Source organism: Papilio polytes, unplaced genomic scaffold, assembly GCF_000836215.1.
Source record: "Papilio polytes unplaced genomic scaffold, Ppol_1.0 DF821511.1, whole genome shotgun sequence".
NCBI classification, from domain to species: Eukaryota; Metazoa; Arthropoda; class Insecta; order Lepidoptera; family Papilionidae; genus Papilio; species Papilio polytes.
Window position 1 is genome coordinate 1,011,713 of NW_013527693.1, and position 18,464 is coordinate 1,030,176.

The window sequence follows — 18,464 nt, forward strand, 5'->3', positions numbered from 1 at the left end:
AATTTGACATTGACATTTTTGACAAGAAAGATCTATCAGCCACAGAATAAAAAGAATTAAATAAAGTCAACGCTACCTTGTAAAGAAACCGCATCGCCTGATCATCATCATCACCAAGTAATAGCGATTATCCTACGACTGTTACAGGTTTTTCCTATTCGTTAACCTTACCTGAACAAACCATTGATTTAAAATAATGATTTATATGACATTGACTTTAAACAACATTTGACAATTGAAAATAGAATTGACATTGACAACTTCAGATGCGAGTTTTTTGTTGTGAACCGCCAGAAACGTGCGTGGAAATTGGAATAAGAGAAGCAAAAGATATTTGAATATTGCACAATTATATATTTTATAACCTTATCGATATATAGTTGAATAGGTGAAAATCACACAATGGAGTTTCTTGAATACAATGATGTATCAGCGGAAATAAAGGGAGCTATGGTATGTTGCGAATTTAGCATTTCGTTGTTATTTATAAAAGTAAATCAAATTAAAAACTTTCCTTACGTCCTTTACAGGTTCCCGGTCGTCTAAAAATGACTGACCAAAACATAATATTCAAAAACAGTAAAACCGGCAAGGTTGAGCAGATATCAGCAAATGATATAGAATTAGTGAATTTTCAAAAATTTATTGGATCATGGGGCTTGAGAGTGTTTCTAAAGAATGGTACCTTGCATAGATATGGTGGATTTAAGGATGGGGTATGTAATTTGTAATAATGTTCATTTTCACATGTATGCTGTTCTCTCTACTAGCTTTCATATTAACCTTTTATGAAAATATCTGATTCTTTGACTGCGCTTATTTACTTTTGTCACCACATTAATTTTCCGATAAAATTTATAAATTAAATACAATAATTTTCTCAGGAGCAAGAGAAAGTTGCAAAATTTTTTAAATCAAATTATAACAAAGATATGTTGGAGAAAGAGTTATCACTGAAAGGTTGGAACTGGGGCACGGCTAAGTTCAATGGAGCAGTGCTGAGCTTCAATGTTGGTTCCAACACTGCTTTTGAGATACCTCTGCACTATGTGTCACAGTGCAACACTGGCAAAAATGAAGTCACACTAGAATTCCATCAGGTTTGTATTTGTCACTTAACTGTACTGTGAAAATATCTGTATAAAAAAATATTTTATTATGTCTATTCTAATATTATAAAGAAGAAATATTTGTATTTCTTATGTATTGAAATAACTCAAAAACTACTGAGCCGATTTCAAAAATTCTTTTATCATTAGAAAGGTGATTTTTGAGTAAAAATGTCTCTTATTATTTTTTTAATTCTATGCTGACGATATTGCGAGCAACAGCTAGTTATTTATATAGTTAAAATCTATACATACAAATAATTTATTGGCATCCATTTATAGATGTAACTGTTTTTATCTCAATGACTCAAAATAAGAAATTAATTGGTATAGGCTGTATTAAATTTTGTATGTATGGCAATACAATAAACTATGTCAAATATGTAACTAATATCAAAAAAGATTTTATGATTACTAATTGTTTTATACATTTTTAGAATGATGATACTCCTGTTTCACTGATGGAGATGCGTTTCCACATACCAACCAATGAGCTGTCGGGTGACATGGATGCTGTGGAGGCCTTCCACCAGCAAGTCATGAACAAGGCCAGTGTCATATCCGTCTCGGGAGATGCTATTGCTATCTTCCGGGAACTTCAATGTCTCACTCCTCGGTAAGTCATAGAGAAATCAATATTTCATATATAATGAGATTTAAAAACATAATTACAGTTAAATGGATAACTTTAAAAAAAATGGTAGACAAAGTTAATAATCTATGGTATATCTAGGAGAAGCTCAATATTTCAAGAGAATTTATATATTCTACATATTTTCGATTTTCTAAGGGGTGCCACTACCCCTACCATCACCAGCAGCACTCATGTTGTCAGCTTAACTACTGTTGTAGATTTTAAAGAATTTATTTGATAGTATTACTTAACTTATAATTTGTGTTTTTCAGTGGTCGTTATGACATCAAAGTGTTCCAGACATTCTTCCAACTTCATGGTAAAACTTTTGACTACAAGATACCAATGTCGACAGTACTGAGGCTGTTTCTACTACCACATAAGGATACAAGGCAAATGTTCTTTGTGGTGTCATTAGACCCACCTATTAAACAAGGTCAAACTAGATATCATTACTTAGTGCTCTTGTTCGGTATTGAGGAAGAGACTAGTTTGGAATTACCATTTACAGAGTAAGTTGCATATTTTTTCTAAGGAATAATATTAATATTCGAATGTTTTGAACCATTGAATATATTGGTATGAATGTTTGTTAGGGTTTAATGGGGAACCATGTAAAAATACCTACTTCATCTAACAAGGAATTATAAAATTCACCTTTTGTTGACATTTCCTTCCTTGAAACTTGTGTTATATGTTTAACATATTTTAGTTTTGCCATATTAAGTTTATATTTTTAACTGTTTGTTTCAGGCAAGAATTAACTGAGAAATACGAAGGTAAAATAAGCAAAGAACTGTCGGGTCCTACTTATGAAGTGCTTGCTAAAATTATGAAGGTCATTATAAACAGAAGAGTCACTGGACCTGGAGACTTTTTAGGGTAAGCAGTTTAATTTAAAATTATTAACAATTCTAAACAACTTAAGAAAAGCAATTAACTAAATAGAAAGGCTGTATTAATTAGCAATACATTTAAATTAAGTAAACCAAGCCAGCTGAAAATCAGCGTAGGAACGGCTTAGTCCATTCTGTATACGCTGAGCTGGCTACCTTTTGCCACGATTGTGTTTTCTTTAGAATAAGTCCTTTTATGTAATTTCTATTTTGTGGCAATAAATACATATTCATTCATTTATTCAAATTTCCTTCAAATTGTGGACTATTTTGTTGATTACATTATAACTTAGGATTTTTTTTCCCTTAAATATCTTATTGCATTCCAATACATTACTTTCAAATCTTGACTGGTAGCTTCAGAAAATTTATTTATTTACATTTTACTTAACACTTAAAAACAAATTACTCTTTTAACTATGTGCCAACTAACTATATACAGTTACCTTATGTATATTTCTGTAATATTTCAGTCACCACAAAACTCCAGCTATCGCGTGCTCGTACAAGGCGGCTGCGGGATACTTGTATCCATTAGAGAAAGGTTTCATCTACGTACACAAGCCGCCCGTGCACATCCGCTTCGAAGAGATCGCCTCTGTCAACTTCGCTAGAGGCGGCGCGTCATCTACCAAGTGAGTTTTTCATTATACTAACAAAACTAGTCTTGGGTAGTACAGGTACGATGTACTAAAAAGTAATGTTACTCGGCACTGTACTGAAAGTAATGTTACTGAACGGCTTCTGTTAATCGGACATTTGGCACTTTTAGTACAGTATTACTACACTTTTACTACACGATATTGTTGTTCGCTTCTTCGTTGTTTTATTTGATTGTATATTAGCTAGATTGAAGCATGTAATAAAAGTGGATAAAAATATTTATAACTTAAATTTATTTTCGCTAATAACATATGTTTGACCATGCTTAAAATTTGATATGAAGTAATCTATAACCCTTGTTATATACGAATCATGTTATTGTGTTCTTACAAATCTGAAGTACTAAAGGTACTAAAAGTCTGTACTAGTACGTTTTCCCAATTGTACTAGTACGGTGCGCACTTGCAGATGTCCGATTAAGCCCAAGACTAAACAAAACGAAACTTAGCTCGAGTAAATAAGATTTCATCAATATCTACTTCTTACTGAAATTATAAATGTGAAAGTTTAGACAGATGGACAGGTGTTTGTTAGGGATCGTAGCCTAAACAGCTGAACGAATCTCAGTGAAATTTGGCATAAACATAAGGAATAGTCTGGAAGACTTTGGTTTTTTTTAATTTCTCGCTGGAGAAAGCTGTGGTATTTCAGCGATCATAGCACGTTTTTGAATCATTCTTTTTATAAAAATCATATATTTTAGTGAATTAATTGGAAAAAACTGGCATGCGAAAAAAGGACAAATATATAGAGAACTTCTAATTATATTGAAGTTTTAGTGCACATTTTAAGTTGTAATGTACGTATTGGTTTTTGTGAAATTAAAAGTATTTGGAACATTCCAGATCTTTCGACTTCGAAATAGAATTGAAATCGGGAAGCATTCATACGTTCAGCAGCATAGAGAAGGGAGAATACGACAAGCTATTTGACTACATCACGTCTAAGAAACTGCATGTCAAGAATACTGGCAAGAATGTAAGTTTTTAAGAAACACATTTTACATGTGAAATTTGTATGTAAAAATATAAACCATCGTTCATCATCACATTATGTGGTGGTTAATACTACGTCCTATATTTTGCTTTTTAATCCAATTAAATTCAAAATCCTTGAAATTCAGACATGAAATCCATATTTTGTTATAACATATAAAAATTAGAAACTTAAATAACTAGTATTAGTAGAAAATAAATAATAACAAAAAAAAACAAATACTAGATTAATGTGAAGTACTTAGTATGTTCTAAAAGTGAGATTTTCATTCTTCTACTATTTTGTAAAACTGCGTGTTCTATTTTTAGGAATCATTGAAAACCGGCGCTTCGGTGTACACCGAGCACATGCCGAATGAATTCCTTTTCATTTTTTGAATAGACTGATTTCTTTCTTTCTTTTCTATGATAGCTTCCGTTTTTCATATCTTTTTAGATTCATTGAGATTCCCCCCTTCCTTGCCCATCACCACGCCCGCACACTTGCTCCCACTGGCCCACATCTTACTTGGTACTGTTTGTGCAGGACAAGGCGCTGTACGACGACGACTTCGGCGACTCTGATACGGAGAAGGAGCCGGACGCGTACCTCGAGCGCGTGAAGGCGGAGGCCAAGGAGCGCGACTCCGCGGACTCCGACAGCGAGAGCACCGACGAGGACTTCAACCCGGACAAGGCTAACCAGAGCGATGTCGCAGAGGAGTCAGTATACTCTGTTACACATTATTATCAAAGAGATTAAAAAATATAGAGTAGGCACAGTTGATAATTAACTTGAAACATTTTTCCCATAATCTCACTATCATCACATGTCAATTCATAATTGTGTTTATATTAAACGATAATAGGTGTCATTAAATAATAGTTAAATCTTTATTTTTAGCCACCCTTTAGTTTATATTATAAGATGGAGCTTATGATTTTGTAATATGTTTACAAATGTTAATATAAGGACACGAGAAAGCACTAAACTTGGCAACTGATGTAGTACCTTTCAAAGAAAGTACCAGTTAAAAAAATTGTTCACTATGCCTAGTCTATATATTTCTTTAATGCTTTTGTTTATTATACACCTTTTATAGTATGAGAGAATACGACCATTCCCTAATTTCTCTGAAATAGCATAGGGGCCTGCCTGTTATACTCTTTTATATGGCAGAAGGAGGGGAACCAGCAATCATCATCCAGATTTCACTATGATATCGAAGTTACCACTTCCTTAATCTTGATTTGTTTCTGTCTAAAGATACGATACAAATCCGTCGTCGTCTGAGGACTCCGACGCTTCAGGCGCATCTAATGAAAGTAAAAAAGAAAAGAAAAAAGAGAAGAAACCCAAGAAAACAATCACGATTGTAAGTTTATTTTATTATTTAATTAGTGCTCAAGAAGATCTGACCTAAATAACCATTTCCCCGTACATGGCGAAGCGTCATTTTTTTTTAAATAAAAATTAGAAAATAAAAATATTCACTATAAATTTGAAAGACCCCCAAAAAGTCCTCAAATGAAAAAACTATGTTTTAGTCGGAAGCACCTCGCAAGAGGAAGGAGAAGTCAAAGAAGCGTGAGAAGGACGCGAACGCGCCCAAGCGGCCCGTCACCGCGTTCATGTTGTGGCTCAACGAGAACAGGAAGAAGATCATAGAGGACAACCCCGGCCTCAAGGTCACAGAGATCGCGAAGAAGGGTGGCGAGCTCTGGCGGGACCTTAAAGATAAATCGGTTTGTATTTATTTGTTAATCACCTACACACACAATACACAATAATAATTAATTTTAACTGTCCTGTATGCAAATGGTCAAAAACGTATATTTTTTTTTAAATTATATAAACGACATTTGTTATGTTTTGACAGCGTAAACTACTAAGTTATTTATTTTTGTTATAGATTAATCATTTAGATTTTATTGTTAACTCTAAATGCTGCAAGGCAATCACTTATTTAAAAGAAAATAATATTTTTGGAATGTTATTTCATTTTAAATATTGTAGGCAAAAAGCAAGAAACTGAATTCACATACATTTTGCTTGGACCATTCTTAAATTATTATCTATCTAATGTTAAGGAATGGGAGGAAAAAGCTAGCAAAGCGAAAGAAGAATACAACACAGCGATGAAGAAGTACAAAGACAGCGGTGCAGCAGACGAGTTCAAGCAGAAGAAGAAGGCTGCGGAGAAGGAGCGTAAGGCAGCAGATAAGAAGAGTAAAGCGCCTCCGCCTACTAAGAAGTCGAAGCCCGCGCCCGCAGCGCCCCCCAGCGGCAAGTTCACCAGTAAAGAGTACATCGAGGATGATGACAGCTCCTCTGACTCCGATAAAGAGAAGAAAAAAGACAGCAAAGATGTAAGAACTTTTGAATGCATCTTTAATTTATTAACACAGTAACTTTGGGAGACAAAAAATGTTTAGTCCAAAACTATGTAAACTTGCACAATATGTTTTGGAGTTTCTACACTATCTTAAAAAATATACAATGTAAATACAGTACAGTTAGCTGCATTTATAATATGTTTTTGTTGCTAATGACACAGATAATAAAATACTATATTTTTGAAAACCATAGATCTGTACAAGTTATCAAAGCTTTGTAGTTATGTATACATTTATAGAACTGACCATAGATTTTCCATTTTCATTTAATGGCTGCCTTTTATTTATAACTTTTTATAATTTAATATATATTTTCGCAGTCCAAGGATTCGAAGAAGGACAAGAAAGATAAGAGCTCATCTTCAGAAGCGGAAGCATCTTCGGGCTCCGGCAACGAGAGTGGAAGCGGAAGCGATTAGACGTAATATTAGATTTTACGTAATAATAAATAGATAGTTTAAATTAGATATTAAAAATACGACTACAATACAAGTCCTATATCTATGTTGGATACAAGGACCCGATTTCATTATCCAGTGTAGGCTGAGCCTTAATAATGTTTTTTAAGTAGTTTTATTTTTGTTCAAATTCTTTGAAACATCTATTTTCAGATCTATGCCTATGGGATCTAATTTACTTCTAGTTAAAATACTAGCTGATTGTTCACTTTAAAAATATTTAAAACCCACATACACACAAAACCCTTCATTCCTTTTTTATTAAGGTAATTTTTTAATTGTACATATAAATATGGTAAGATATTTTTAAGATTATGAATATTTTAAAACAATAATTTGTAAAGTATTGCAATTAAAAAAAATACCGATTTGTTATGTTTATTATACCAGTGGTGTTTTGTGCCAGTAAATTGTAAGAGCTTGAAAATGTTTTGTCGTTATTGCAATAATTCCTCAATAATTGTACTCAATAAATTTTGTATTGTTTAACTTGTATTTTATTTTATACCGATTTCTTGCCACAGAGTTGACGATTAAGATTCACTTAATAAATATACTTCTGTAATGACAGCATAAAAATAATATTTGTACCACCATAAATATTCCTTGTGTAATAAAAATCGAACCGATTATACAGTTTTAAATTCTCTCATTGTATAGTGCCGCGGTGCAGTTCACTTCGTACGCACCCTTAGTTTTCTTTATAAGTAAACGTATACAGGAGGGTGCGTCGTTTACCTGCAGTGTAACAGTTAACGGCGCGTATGGCGCGAAAATTATTATTCTGTCCCGTTCCCCAAAACGTTTTTGCTAGACAGGCTCTTTCCTTATTACGCTTCTTGAAACAACACAATAGCGTTTTTATAACATAACTTTTAAGACTCATCTAAACGCCAATTTTTAACCGTTTACCGTAACCTTATAGTAAATTCTCACCGTAATAATTGATTAACATTGACATTTTAACGCCCTTTTTCTTTGTCTTAGCGCTAGAGGTACTAAGATCAATTTTAACTGCTATGAAAAGAGGTTTCAATAATCTTCAATGTAGGTTTTAAGAAATCATTCTTAAGATTTAAGTCCTGAGTCCTGAATGTATGTTTAAAATCAAAATAGAATTATTATTATTCCACTTAAAAACCTAATTGAGAACTTTATGTTACTTATTTAAAAAAATGACTATATCACTTCTGTCACCTTGATGATCTAAGTGGCATGAAAATATAAAATGAAATAAATTGTTCACTTAGGTGTAACAAAACGCATATATGATACACCTTATACGCGTAACCACCTAAAATACTTTAGACTCGATAATAGATGAACATCTGATGTTAAGTGGCGATGTGATTCGGAATTATTATGCACGAAGAAGAGCCAAGTAGGAAACTCTAAGCCCCTGATACCACCCACTTCACAGAAATTAAAATATCCTTCAAAGATTTTGGCCCTGTACCAACGCTCTAAGAGCTTAAACATTGTTAAATTTAAAAAAAAAACTCGAAAAGATGAAATGTGTGTTATATTTTCTTATAAGACTTGATCTATTCTTGAAATACTCCTAAAATTCTTAATAAACGAAGATATGAAGTCTTAAGGAGAAAAATCATGAGGGGTTGGTAGAGATGATGGGCCTCCAGTTAACGCGGATTTGGCACACCTTACTCGCAGTTATAAATATCATCTGATCATAAATATCAATTATCGTAAAATCTGGAACAACAAATGCAAGTTACTTTGAAAAATAATGATTATAAAACGTTTTAGGAATTGTACTTCGTATAGTACCAACTATAATCGTATTCATTTACTTCTTTAGTTATTTTAATGACAGATACCGGTATGAAATTCAAGACTACTATTCAATACCGCGTGTATGTGTCGAAAGTGTGCATACAAAATCATTGCTCGGTTTGTTATAAATCAAGAATGTATTTTATTGCTATGGCTTTAAGTACTAAAAGTAACTCACCCTTATAGGAAAAGGAATAAAAACTATTTCTCAAGACTGCTTCAAATATCAAATCGTAAACAAACGCGACTCAGCCTTTCAAACGTTGTTTTATTGGTGTCCCTTTCCCGCAGACGTTTGCCGCGCTTTTTATAATTTCGAAATAAACGTTGGCGGCATTTGAAATAAGGCGCGAGTGAATTTGGTCGAAATCTGCCAAGGGAAACCTGAAGAGGACTAAGCGCTTTTTTGAGATACTTCTTATATCAAAATTATCGAAATGTATATAAAAAATATTGTTTTTAATGCCAATTACTTCTATGCCTTGATTAAAGTGAAATACAATAGTTATTTTGAGTAAAATTGGCGAAAATAATTTTTAGCAGAAAATGTAAGGAGCTAAAATCTATACTCGAATACAGACTTTATCCCGTTGGTACAGAGTTGTATGTTAAACGATTTAAATACGCCAGACGTCACGGATATTCGTCAAACAGGCATTTTATTGGCTTTTTACAGTTGGCGGCAATGAACGCGTTAGCCAATCACGTTCAACGTAGATGGCGCTCATGTGCCGACGCGAGACGACCCAAGCTAGCTAGCACTGGGAACATTGCTTCGAGCTCCATACATTTTCTTCTGGTTCTCTACGTCTGCAGTTTGGTTGTGTACCAGTTCAAAAATTATTTCAAAATTTTTGCCATCAGGTAAGTTCTTATAATTTTTTAACAATTTCTATGTGTTTAATTGTTCTTAAATGTGTTTATTATAGCGTGATTCGATTAAAAATATTTCAATCCACGTTGGAATTCTCGGTCAAACATGGCTATAGGCATCGCCGTACTTCGCTTAGTACGCGTGGGTATGGAACAAGACGCCCTATTTTAAATAATTAATTTCTCGGTTCTTTTCCATCAAAGGTATTAAACCGTTCTTCTACAAGTTATAGGTTATTACTTTAGTGATTATTTGGTAATTATGTCATCTACAGTAATTGCGTATTTTCAACACAGTACGTGAAAACAAAATGGCTCTTTCGACCCAAGCATAGGCCAGTGAACTCGATATATGGAGCGATAATTATTTTCGTTGAATATCTCATCAATAATAACTGTAAATATACAGCTTTTAATGTTTTCATACCACGTTTTATGAATATGGATCTTTTGAAATGCGAAATTGTCTAGAAATGCCGTAAATATGTTTCCCGCCAAAACGCGTCCTTACTCTGCCGTATAGGTAGTGCACTAGCACGTTAGCACTCTTTGATTGCGACGTTGGAGTAGTATTAGCTTCGGCGAACGTTTTTATTTGTATCTTTTATTAAAATCTTTATTTATTTGCAGGAAAAAAGTTAAAATGACGGACAAGCCTAAGCGTCCAATGTCTGCATACATGTTATGGCTAAATAGTGCAAGAGAACAGATAAAAGCAGATAATCCGGGACTCAAAGTCACTGAAATAGCCAAAAAGGGAGGAGAAATATGGAGGTCAATGGAAGATAAAAGTGTAAGTACACTCTTTATGTGCTTAGGTTATAATTTCTTTGTTTGATTTTTACTAATAAACTATTTTTATATTATCAGGTTTGGGAGGCAAAGGCTGCCAAAGCAAAAGAGCAATACACGAAAGATCTGGAATCATACAATGCCAATGGAGGTGGTGGTGAAGGTGGCGGTAAAAAGGCACAGAAGAGAGGAAAGAAGGGCAAGAAAGCTGCCGCACCTGCTGTGAGTTGTGGTCTTATATTCATTCATTCAATGGATTTGTTTGTGCATTATTCTAATATATTTGATATTTTCAGAAATCTAAGAAGAAGAAGGAAGAGTCTGAAGAAGAGGAGGGTGAGGAAGAAGAAGAGGAAAGCGATTGATCTCCCAACTCAAATGGCATTTCTGTTCATATTGAATAATTTTCTTAAACTTAATTTATTACAAATTAAACAAAAAAGGACTGACTTTCCAATATCTGTATGAATTACCATTTTATATAAGTATATTTCTTAATTATTTTCTAATTTTTCTGAACGCAAAAGTTATGATTTATTTGGTCAATTTTTTTAAATTTCTGATTATTTTGTAATGTAATTTTTTTGTTATATAATAATATAGTGATTACATTTTGTGTGCAGAGTTGGAAAGTTCCACCGCAGGCTAAGGTCTAGATTGCTAAGCCTCAAAAAAAATAATGTTTAAGTGTTAAGCATGTATACATCGGGGAATTGTACAGTTAGCCTCCCTCGTTAAGTTCGCTGACACCTGGATGCTCATTTTAAGTACCTTGTCTGGTTTTATCAAAACTTTTATGTCGGCATCATTCTGTCTTGTGTTAAAAGCTGTGCTTTTTAAATTGTTTGCCATAACTGTAATCTTCCGTAGGTCATTTTCGTTTACGACATAAGAGTTTTGATTGATCTTTTTATCCTTATGTAAAATTAGAGACGATTTCATGATGTGAATGGCTTATTGTTAATTGAACCTACCTCTTGTCGTAAATTTCAATGGTACCAAACCTTAATTTAAGACACCGCGAGAATACATTCTCGTATCTCATTCAACAATTTAAATAATTTAGGAAATTGATGTATGTTGTATTTTAAGTTAGTTATAGGTAGGTTTTCAATGTGATTAGTCTCTTAAATTTTACATTTGTGTTATATAAATGAGAATTAGCATTCCTCATGTCAATACGGATTTTACATGTTCAATAAAGTAATTTCATATAAAAAGTGTTGTTATTCCTTAAACAAAAAGCACAAATTCATCTCAATAGTATTCGTCCCTTTTTAAATCTTCAAACTTTCTAAAAAAACTCGTCTCATGGTTATAATGAGGTTACATCAAAACGTCGCTAATAAAAAAATGGCATCATGTTTTTGATGACGCACTAAGTGAATTGTCAACATAGCGTCGCTATCAGTGCTGCCAGCTTGTAAACAAGAATGAGTCAATTATATTTTAAAAATCAATAAGTTCTAATTTCCGGCGGACACGACCTTAATCGACGAATTTGATTTATAAACGAAAAATAATTTATACTTAGTTGGTTTTGACTATACGCATTGTTATAATTTGGTAATAAATACAGAATTAATTCTTACTCGTTATCTAATGTAATATTAGTGAACAGACATTCTTAGGAATTTCTCTAAGATAAATGCTAAATGGAAAACTGAAATATCTGCTACACATGGGGTTTTTGGTGAGATGTGTTTAATAATTTAAGTGTGTGAGTTGTAATTTTAATTTGTGATATTTTTTGAATTAACATTTGCACATACAAAATAATAAAATGGGCATGTACTCTTTGACTGAGAGCTTGTGCTGCCTTACAAAATAATCTTTGGTCAAACACATGTCAAATGTCAATCAAATAATATTGTCACACTATATTGTAAACAAAAATATTTTTAAATAAAAATATTAAGCTAAATGCAAATTAGCTTTATTAACATTTGACTGCTACATTCTGGATGGTTCAATTACTATCTAGTTGGTATAAAGTAATTCTCATTTCATGTGCATTTTGATATTAAATAATTTTTGTTACTTTCTTAATTTAGATAAAATGTCTGGGGATGGCTCTGGCGGGGTCGGCGGTGGAACACAAGTGGCACTAGTCACCGGAGGCTATGATCACACAATTAAACTTTGGCAGGCACACAGCGGAGTCTGTTTACGTACCATGCAACATCCTGATTCTGTAATTACTTCTGTATTCTCTCTTATCGATTTATGCTTTAGCAATGGTTCCACGATAAATTAAGAAAAGATATTTTGAGGGAATAGCGCGAAACCCGTCATCATTCTTTTTACATTTATACTAATATTATAAAGAGGAAAGATTTGTATTTTTGTATGTATTGAAATAACTCAAAAACTACTGGGCCGGTTTTAAATATTTTTTCACCTTTAGAAAGGTTCATTATCTGTGAGTAACATAGGCTGTGATTTTTATTAATTTTTAAATTTCACGCGGGCGAAGTCGCGAGCAACAACTAGTTAAAAATATTGTATGTAAATGTTGGTAAAAGATAAAGCTTTTACCAAGTACAATAAGAAACATGGTTTTATTTATTTAAAGCAAGTAAATGATTTGGAAATAACACCAAATGGACAAATGGTTGCCGCTTGCGGATATCAGCATATTAGGATGTATGATTTGGCCAGCGCTAATCCAGACCCTGTTATGAACTTTGAAGCTATCACTAAAAATGTCTCTAGAGTAGGATTCCAAGTGAGTAATATTTTTTTTTTAATTCACTAAATAAACTGTTACAATTTTAATGTAACAATTGTAATAGTGACCATCAAGAAATGAATAAAACCTTATTTAATTTTTAAAACTTCAGGAGAATGGACAATGGATGTACACAGGAGGTGAAGATTGCACAGCAAGAATTTGGGATCTAAGGTACTTCTAATAATGTTATATTTATTACATAATAGTATAAATAAAATTAGCATAGAATACCTAATGATCCTAATAGTTGTTATTCTTTTTTTGACCAACTTCCCAAAAGAAGGAGGTACTCAATTCGTCTGTATGTTTTTTTTTATTTTTTTTTTATGTGTGTTACGGCATAACTCCGCCGCTAGTTGACCGATTTTGATAATTCTTTTTTTATTTTAATCAATATCTTACTCCTTATCTCATTGATATTATGAATACAATAGTTGAGATGAATGGATTGATGAATGTTAGAGTTGTGGGTAAAGGCTAGTTAGTAATGTTTTGTCATTAAATTTTTTTCATTAAATTATGTGTAAAAGAACTCTGTGTTATGGACAAAAGTAGTTTTGCTGTAATTCAATAAAACTAGATTGCAAACATTTATTTATTTATTACAATATACACAACTAATATAATCATATAATTACTAGGAAAAATAGAAAACAGTGTACACAATACTGATAAAGTAGTTAACAGGTACATAATATTATGTTAAAGATCAGAGAGTATCAGAAACTATATATTAAAGTTAATGTTGGGAGTGAAGGGCGGGGAGGCCGTTCCAATGCCAGCGTATCTTTGAAGTGCCGGCACCAGTGAATGCGGTGGTGCTGCACCCCGACCAGTCACAGATCATGGTGGGAGGACAGAGTGGCATCATACACATATGGGACCTCAAGACTGATCACAATGAACAATTGGTAACATACTAAGTTTATATAAAAAGTACATATAGAAATGTAAAATGTTATTAAATGAAGTGAAAAAAGTGAAAAAATTGTCGAGCCCCTACCAAGGGGCTCCCTCTAACCGGGTTGTGGATTAACTAAAGTAGATGCCACGGCCCGGTTGGGCGAAGGAGAACACCGCGGGGTTTAGTGGGTAGTCCGGCTGGGATTAAGGCCGGGAGTTCCACACGAAACTGTCCCTGGTGCCTCCGCAGCATGGACGGTGAAGTGTGTAAATGCATTCCCCGCGACAAAAAAAAAAAAAACCTTATCCTACTTCCATAGGGTCTGGCATACCAAGTTTTTGTCCTCCAAATTACTCTATCATCCATTATGTCAGTCACCACTCCCTTCTTGATCATGTCACCTTTCATGCAATCATTCCATTTCAAAATGAAATGAAGAAAATTAAAAAAAAAAACATTATTGTGAAGAATTATTTGGAAGAAACTTGTAATAGAGCATGTAATATTTATGTAATCATCAAACAAACTAATGATTTTTCAGTCTTTATACATAGTAAAAGAGTAACAAATGTGTTAGTTTTGTATAACGATTGTTAGATCCCGGAAGCGGAGGCGTCTATCCAGGACATAGCGATAGACCCGTCAGGCAAGCTGATGGCGGCGGTGAACAACAAGGGCAGCTGCTACGTGTGGTCGCTGGCCGGCAGCCCGCCGCGCCCCGCGCCCCGCAAGCACCTGCGCGCGCACGCCAAGTACGCGCTGCGCTGCAGGTTCAGCCCCGACTCCACGTCAGTACCCACATTCTTATTGTAATTCATTAAACTCATTCTGCTAAACAACATCCCTGAGCCTAGCCTAGCTGTGACTAGACTATAGCTCGCTGGCTCACTGCGGGTAACAGTTGAAAGTTTTGAGTGTTTTAAAAGTTAAAAACGTTAAAGTTTAGATGGATATTCGTAACTCCAAACGGAATCGATTAAATTTGGTACACATGAAGAACTACTATTAATAAAATTTAGTTGGAATGATTATCTTCATCAACTTGCCCTTCTCCCTTATGCAGAGTCGGCACAGTATGTTCTGCTCTTCCATACTTCTCTATCAGCCGTCATATCTGAAACCACTCCTTTCTTAAGCATATCCTCTTTCACACAATGCATCCATACTTTCTTCGGTCTTCCTTATCCTTTATAGTCATCAACATTCATTCTTAACACTTTATGTCCCCATGTCATTTATGTTCCCATTTTATGTCAGGTTTATGTCCCCATCGTCTCGTCGCTAGTTGAATGATTAAAGGTAATATAATATAATACATTGTCAGCATGCTGGTGACGACGTCGGGCGACTGCTCGGCGCGCGTGTGGCGCACCAGCGACTGGTCGCTGCTGCGCGAGCTGCGCCACGACGCGCAGCGCTGGGTGTGGGACGCCGCCTTCAGCATCGACTCCCACTATCTCTTCACTGGTAACATAGCAACCTGTACTCACCAGCTGCCTCACATCCTGTACCATACTTTTTATTAACCAACATATCCTAAACTCTATCTACGAACTAGACAATAAAATATTGTTATAATTAAAAATTTTATCTTAATACCAAAAATGTATACTAATGGCTGTCTTAATGTTATATGAATCTATGAGCGGTCTTAAAGGTATTGGTAAATATGCGAATTTCAAAAACTAAGTCATCATCATCAATCTGTCCAATAATTTAGGGACAACTAGGACAGGTCTTCACAGTATGTACTGCTCTTTAATACATCACTATCTGCTGACGTCATCACTATATCTGAATTCACTCCTTTGGCATACCTTTTTCACAATCCATACATACTTTTTCTTGTCTTTCCCTACGTTTGCAGTTATCCACATTCATGGTACTTTATGAGTGCATCATACTTAGTCTGTTAATTAATTGCAGGTTCCTCAGACAGCTACGCGAGGCTGTGGGACCTTGAGAAAGGCACATTGGAGAGGGAGTACTGCGGACATCAGAAACCTATCACGGCTTTAGCATTTAGAGATCAAGCGGTGTAGAAATAATTACTAAAAAAACATAGCGTATTATATCATGCTTGTAAATTTAAAATGTAACTTTAATATCTTTACTTTAATGTAGGATTCCACTGCAGTGACACATAATGAAGATGGAAATATTAATAAAATGTAAAAGCAGTGGAGTACCGCGGTTATCTTTAATATAATTTACTGGCAGTGTAAATACTTATGTCAGGTTGTATATACCACTGTGGTATTGTGTTCTCATCATGGATGTATTACTAGAACCGGATAGACCTCTTGTCGAAAAATTGAAGAAATGCGAGACCTCAATAACGGTACTATTTTCCCCTCTCTGGCTATAGTGACCATATTGAAATATAATTTTAGGACAATAATTATAAAAAAAATATTCGTGATCTGACGTCAGCAGAGCATGGCTTTAGATGGTTTTTAATCGAAAGTGCTAATGATAAACTTCCAAAAGGATGTTTGGAATTCGTTAGACCAAATAATCTATTAAGCATCCTTACGTACTCAACTGTGGCTTCTGTGTGGAACTAGGATTTACGTAATTCTTCCCTAACAAATTATGTTTAAAACTATTACCTATGAAAGGATAAACCACAATAAGGATAGTACTCGCTTCTGCAAGCTTCCACAACACAAGTTCTTACCATTTTAACAAGGCAATTCAAAAAATAATACGGATTTCAAAAACGCCGCCATTGAAGTCCGATTCGGCGATGTCATGCGGTGTTGTCAGTTCAGGTGTTCGAATTTCAAACAAATAAAAGAAAACCTGTATGCCAATCGCTTTGCGTTAGTAAAGTTTTACATGTAGCAACAAATAATATTGCTTTGTTGTGTCGGTAATAAATGATTATTAATATTTAAAAACATTTTGAAAGTAATTATTTTTACTGCATTAATTTCATCAATTGCCTATTTTTCTATTAACAACGACAGGTTTGATATCTGGCAACTCTAAGTCACTGTTAGAAAGGGAAATATCGGACAAATGTAGCCGTCTTTTCTATTTTATTTTGCGTGCAACAAGACTCTTACGCCCTTAGTATAAGGTTTTATTTTAACTGCAAGAGGTACACTGTTGTATTATTACCTCCATGGTTCTCATTTACTAAGTAAATGTTATATGTAAGTTTGATTTTCTTCTATGAAATAAAACACAAATATACACTACAGTTGTTTTATTTTATCAAAGCGAGGAAAGCTTATATATTAAAAGCTTAAATAAACAGATCCAGTTTTACGTAACAGTTAAATAGATTACAGTATCACCAAATAAATCGATACAAATTCATCAGCAAGATATTTTTTTTATGACCTTAGGCTATTGAGATAATAGAGTATTTTTTTTTTATATTCATGTAAACTACAAACATCTAAGATGGCAATGGACTTATAAATTATAAATTTTCTTGCTGTTTATTTTCTCTAGATTATTCTCGAACTGTCTTCACGCAAATCTTGACATGTTAAAAATTATTGTAAAGATAATTATTTGGTAACACTGTATATGAAATTTGACATCACAACATTTCTTAGTATATTTAGGCAAAATAGTGAAAAGTAAATGGAATGTATACATTTGCAAATATTTTATTTTGTTTAATAAAAGGTTGTGATGCTTTGACAAACTTATCACAGTATTATATTTGTTTCGTTAGATTTTAAAAACTAAAATACATAATCTGAAATTATTAAAAACAATGTACGAGTTTCATGTTTTTTTTAAATGCACATTTTCACTATTAATGGAAAAGAAATCGTTTGTCCTCTGTACATTTCTAAACATTGACCAGATTTAATGTAAATTCTTGATCAACATCAAAATTATACATGTAGGAATTTTTCAAACAAACAATAAGTTTTTTAAGCTTTCAGATATAATAAATTCTCATATGTTATAACATACATAATTACTTAACAGTTAAATATTTCTTAATGTTAATAAGTATATTTGGGATGTTACTTTTTTTTAAATAATAATTTAGACTAGAACATAATTGATCAGTTTAATACGACTTATATTATCTTGTATAAAATAAAAAGGTATCCTTTTTGTATTAGTCGAAAAAAAAACATATATGAAAAAAATTAAAAAAATTCCACTATATTATTTTTATTTTAAGTACATATGAGGCTAAATAAATTACATTGCACGATATAAGTACTATATTATATTTATCTGACATTCTACAATAAAAAA

General features: G+C 33.4%; 3 protein-coding genes and 1 long non-coding RNA gene across 4 annotated transcripts; all 4 read left to right on the top strand.

Moving 5' to 3' along the window:
* The first annotated feature begins 257 nt into the window (after positions 1-257).
* Positions 258-7,620, top strand: LOC106108548 (FACT complex subunit Ssrp1). The gene is made up of 13 exons (XM_013289745.1): positions 258-453; positions 531-716; positions 885-1,100; positions 1,547-1,725; positions 2,016-2,255; positions 2,497-2,625; positions 3,113-3,274; positions 4,148-4,280; positions 4,824-4,999; positions 5,544-5,652; positions 5,825-6,022; positions 6,368-6,646; positions 6,994-7,620. Exons 1-13 carry the CDS (start codon positions 403-405, stop codon positions 7,090-7,092), a joined length of 2,157 nt encoding a protein of 718 aa, XP_013145199.1. The 5' UTR covers positions 258-402; the 3' UTR covers positions 7,093-7,620.
* A 1,975-nt stretch (positions 7,621-9,595) lies between these two features.
* LOC106108641 (high mobility group protein D) lies at positions 9,596-11,810 on the top strand. Its single transcript, XM_013289896.1, has 4 exons — positions 9,596-9,789; positions 10,429-10,591; positions 10,669-10,812; positions 10,887-11,810. Exons 1-4 carry the CDS (start codon positions 9,611-9,613, stop codon positions 10,953-10,955), a joined length of 555 nt encoding a protein of 184 aa, XP_013145350.1. The 5' UTR covers positions 9,596-9,610; the 3' UTR covers positions 10,956-11,810.
* LOC106108642 lies at positions 9,803-10,322 on the top strand. The gene is made up of 2 exons (XR_001225955.1): positions 9,803-10,002; positions 10,096-10,322. It is a non-coding gene; the product is annotated as an uncharacterized LOC106108642 (long non-coding RNA).
* A 640-nt stretch (positions 11,811-12,450) lies between the features above and the next one.
* LOC106108646 (target of rapamycin complex subunit lst8) lies at positions 12,451-18,326 on the top strand. Its single transcript, XM_013289901.1, has 8 exons — positions 12,451-12,573; positions 12,645-12,784; positions 13,166-13,318; positions 13,434-13,495; positions 14,082-14,235; positions 14,826-15,016; positions 15,553-15,695; positions 16,155-18,326. The coding sequence occupies exons 1-8, from the start codon at positions 12,555-12,557 to the stop codon at positions 16,268-16,270; spliced, it is 978 nt and encodes a 325-aa protein (XP_013145355.1). The 5' UTR covers positions 12,451-12,554; the 3' UTR covers positions 16,271-18,326.
* Positions 18,327-18,464: the final 138 nt, after the last annotated feature.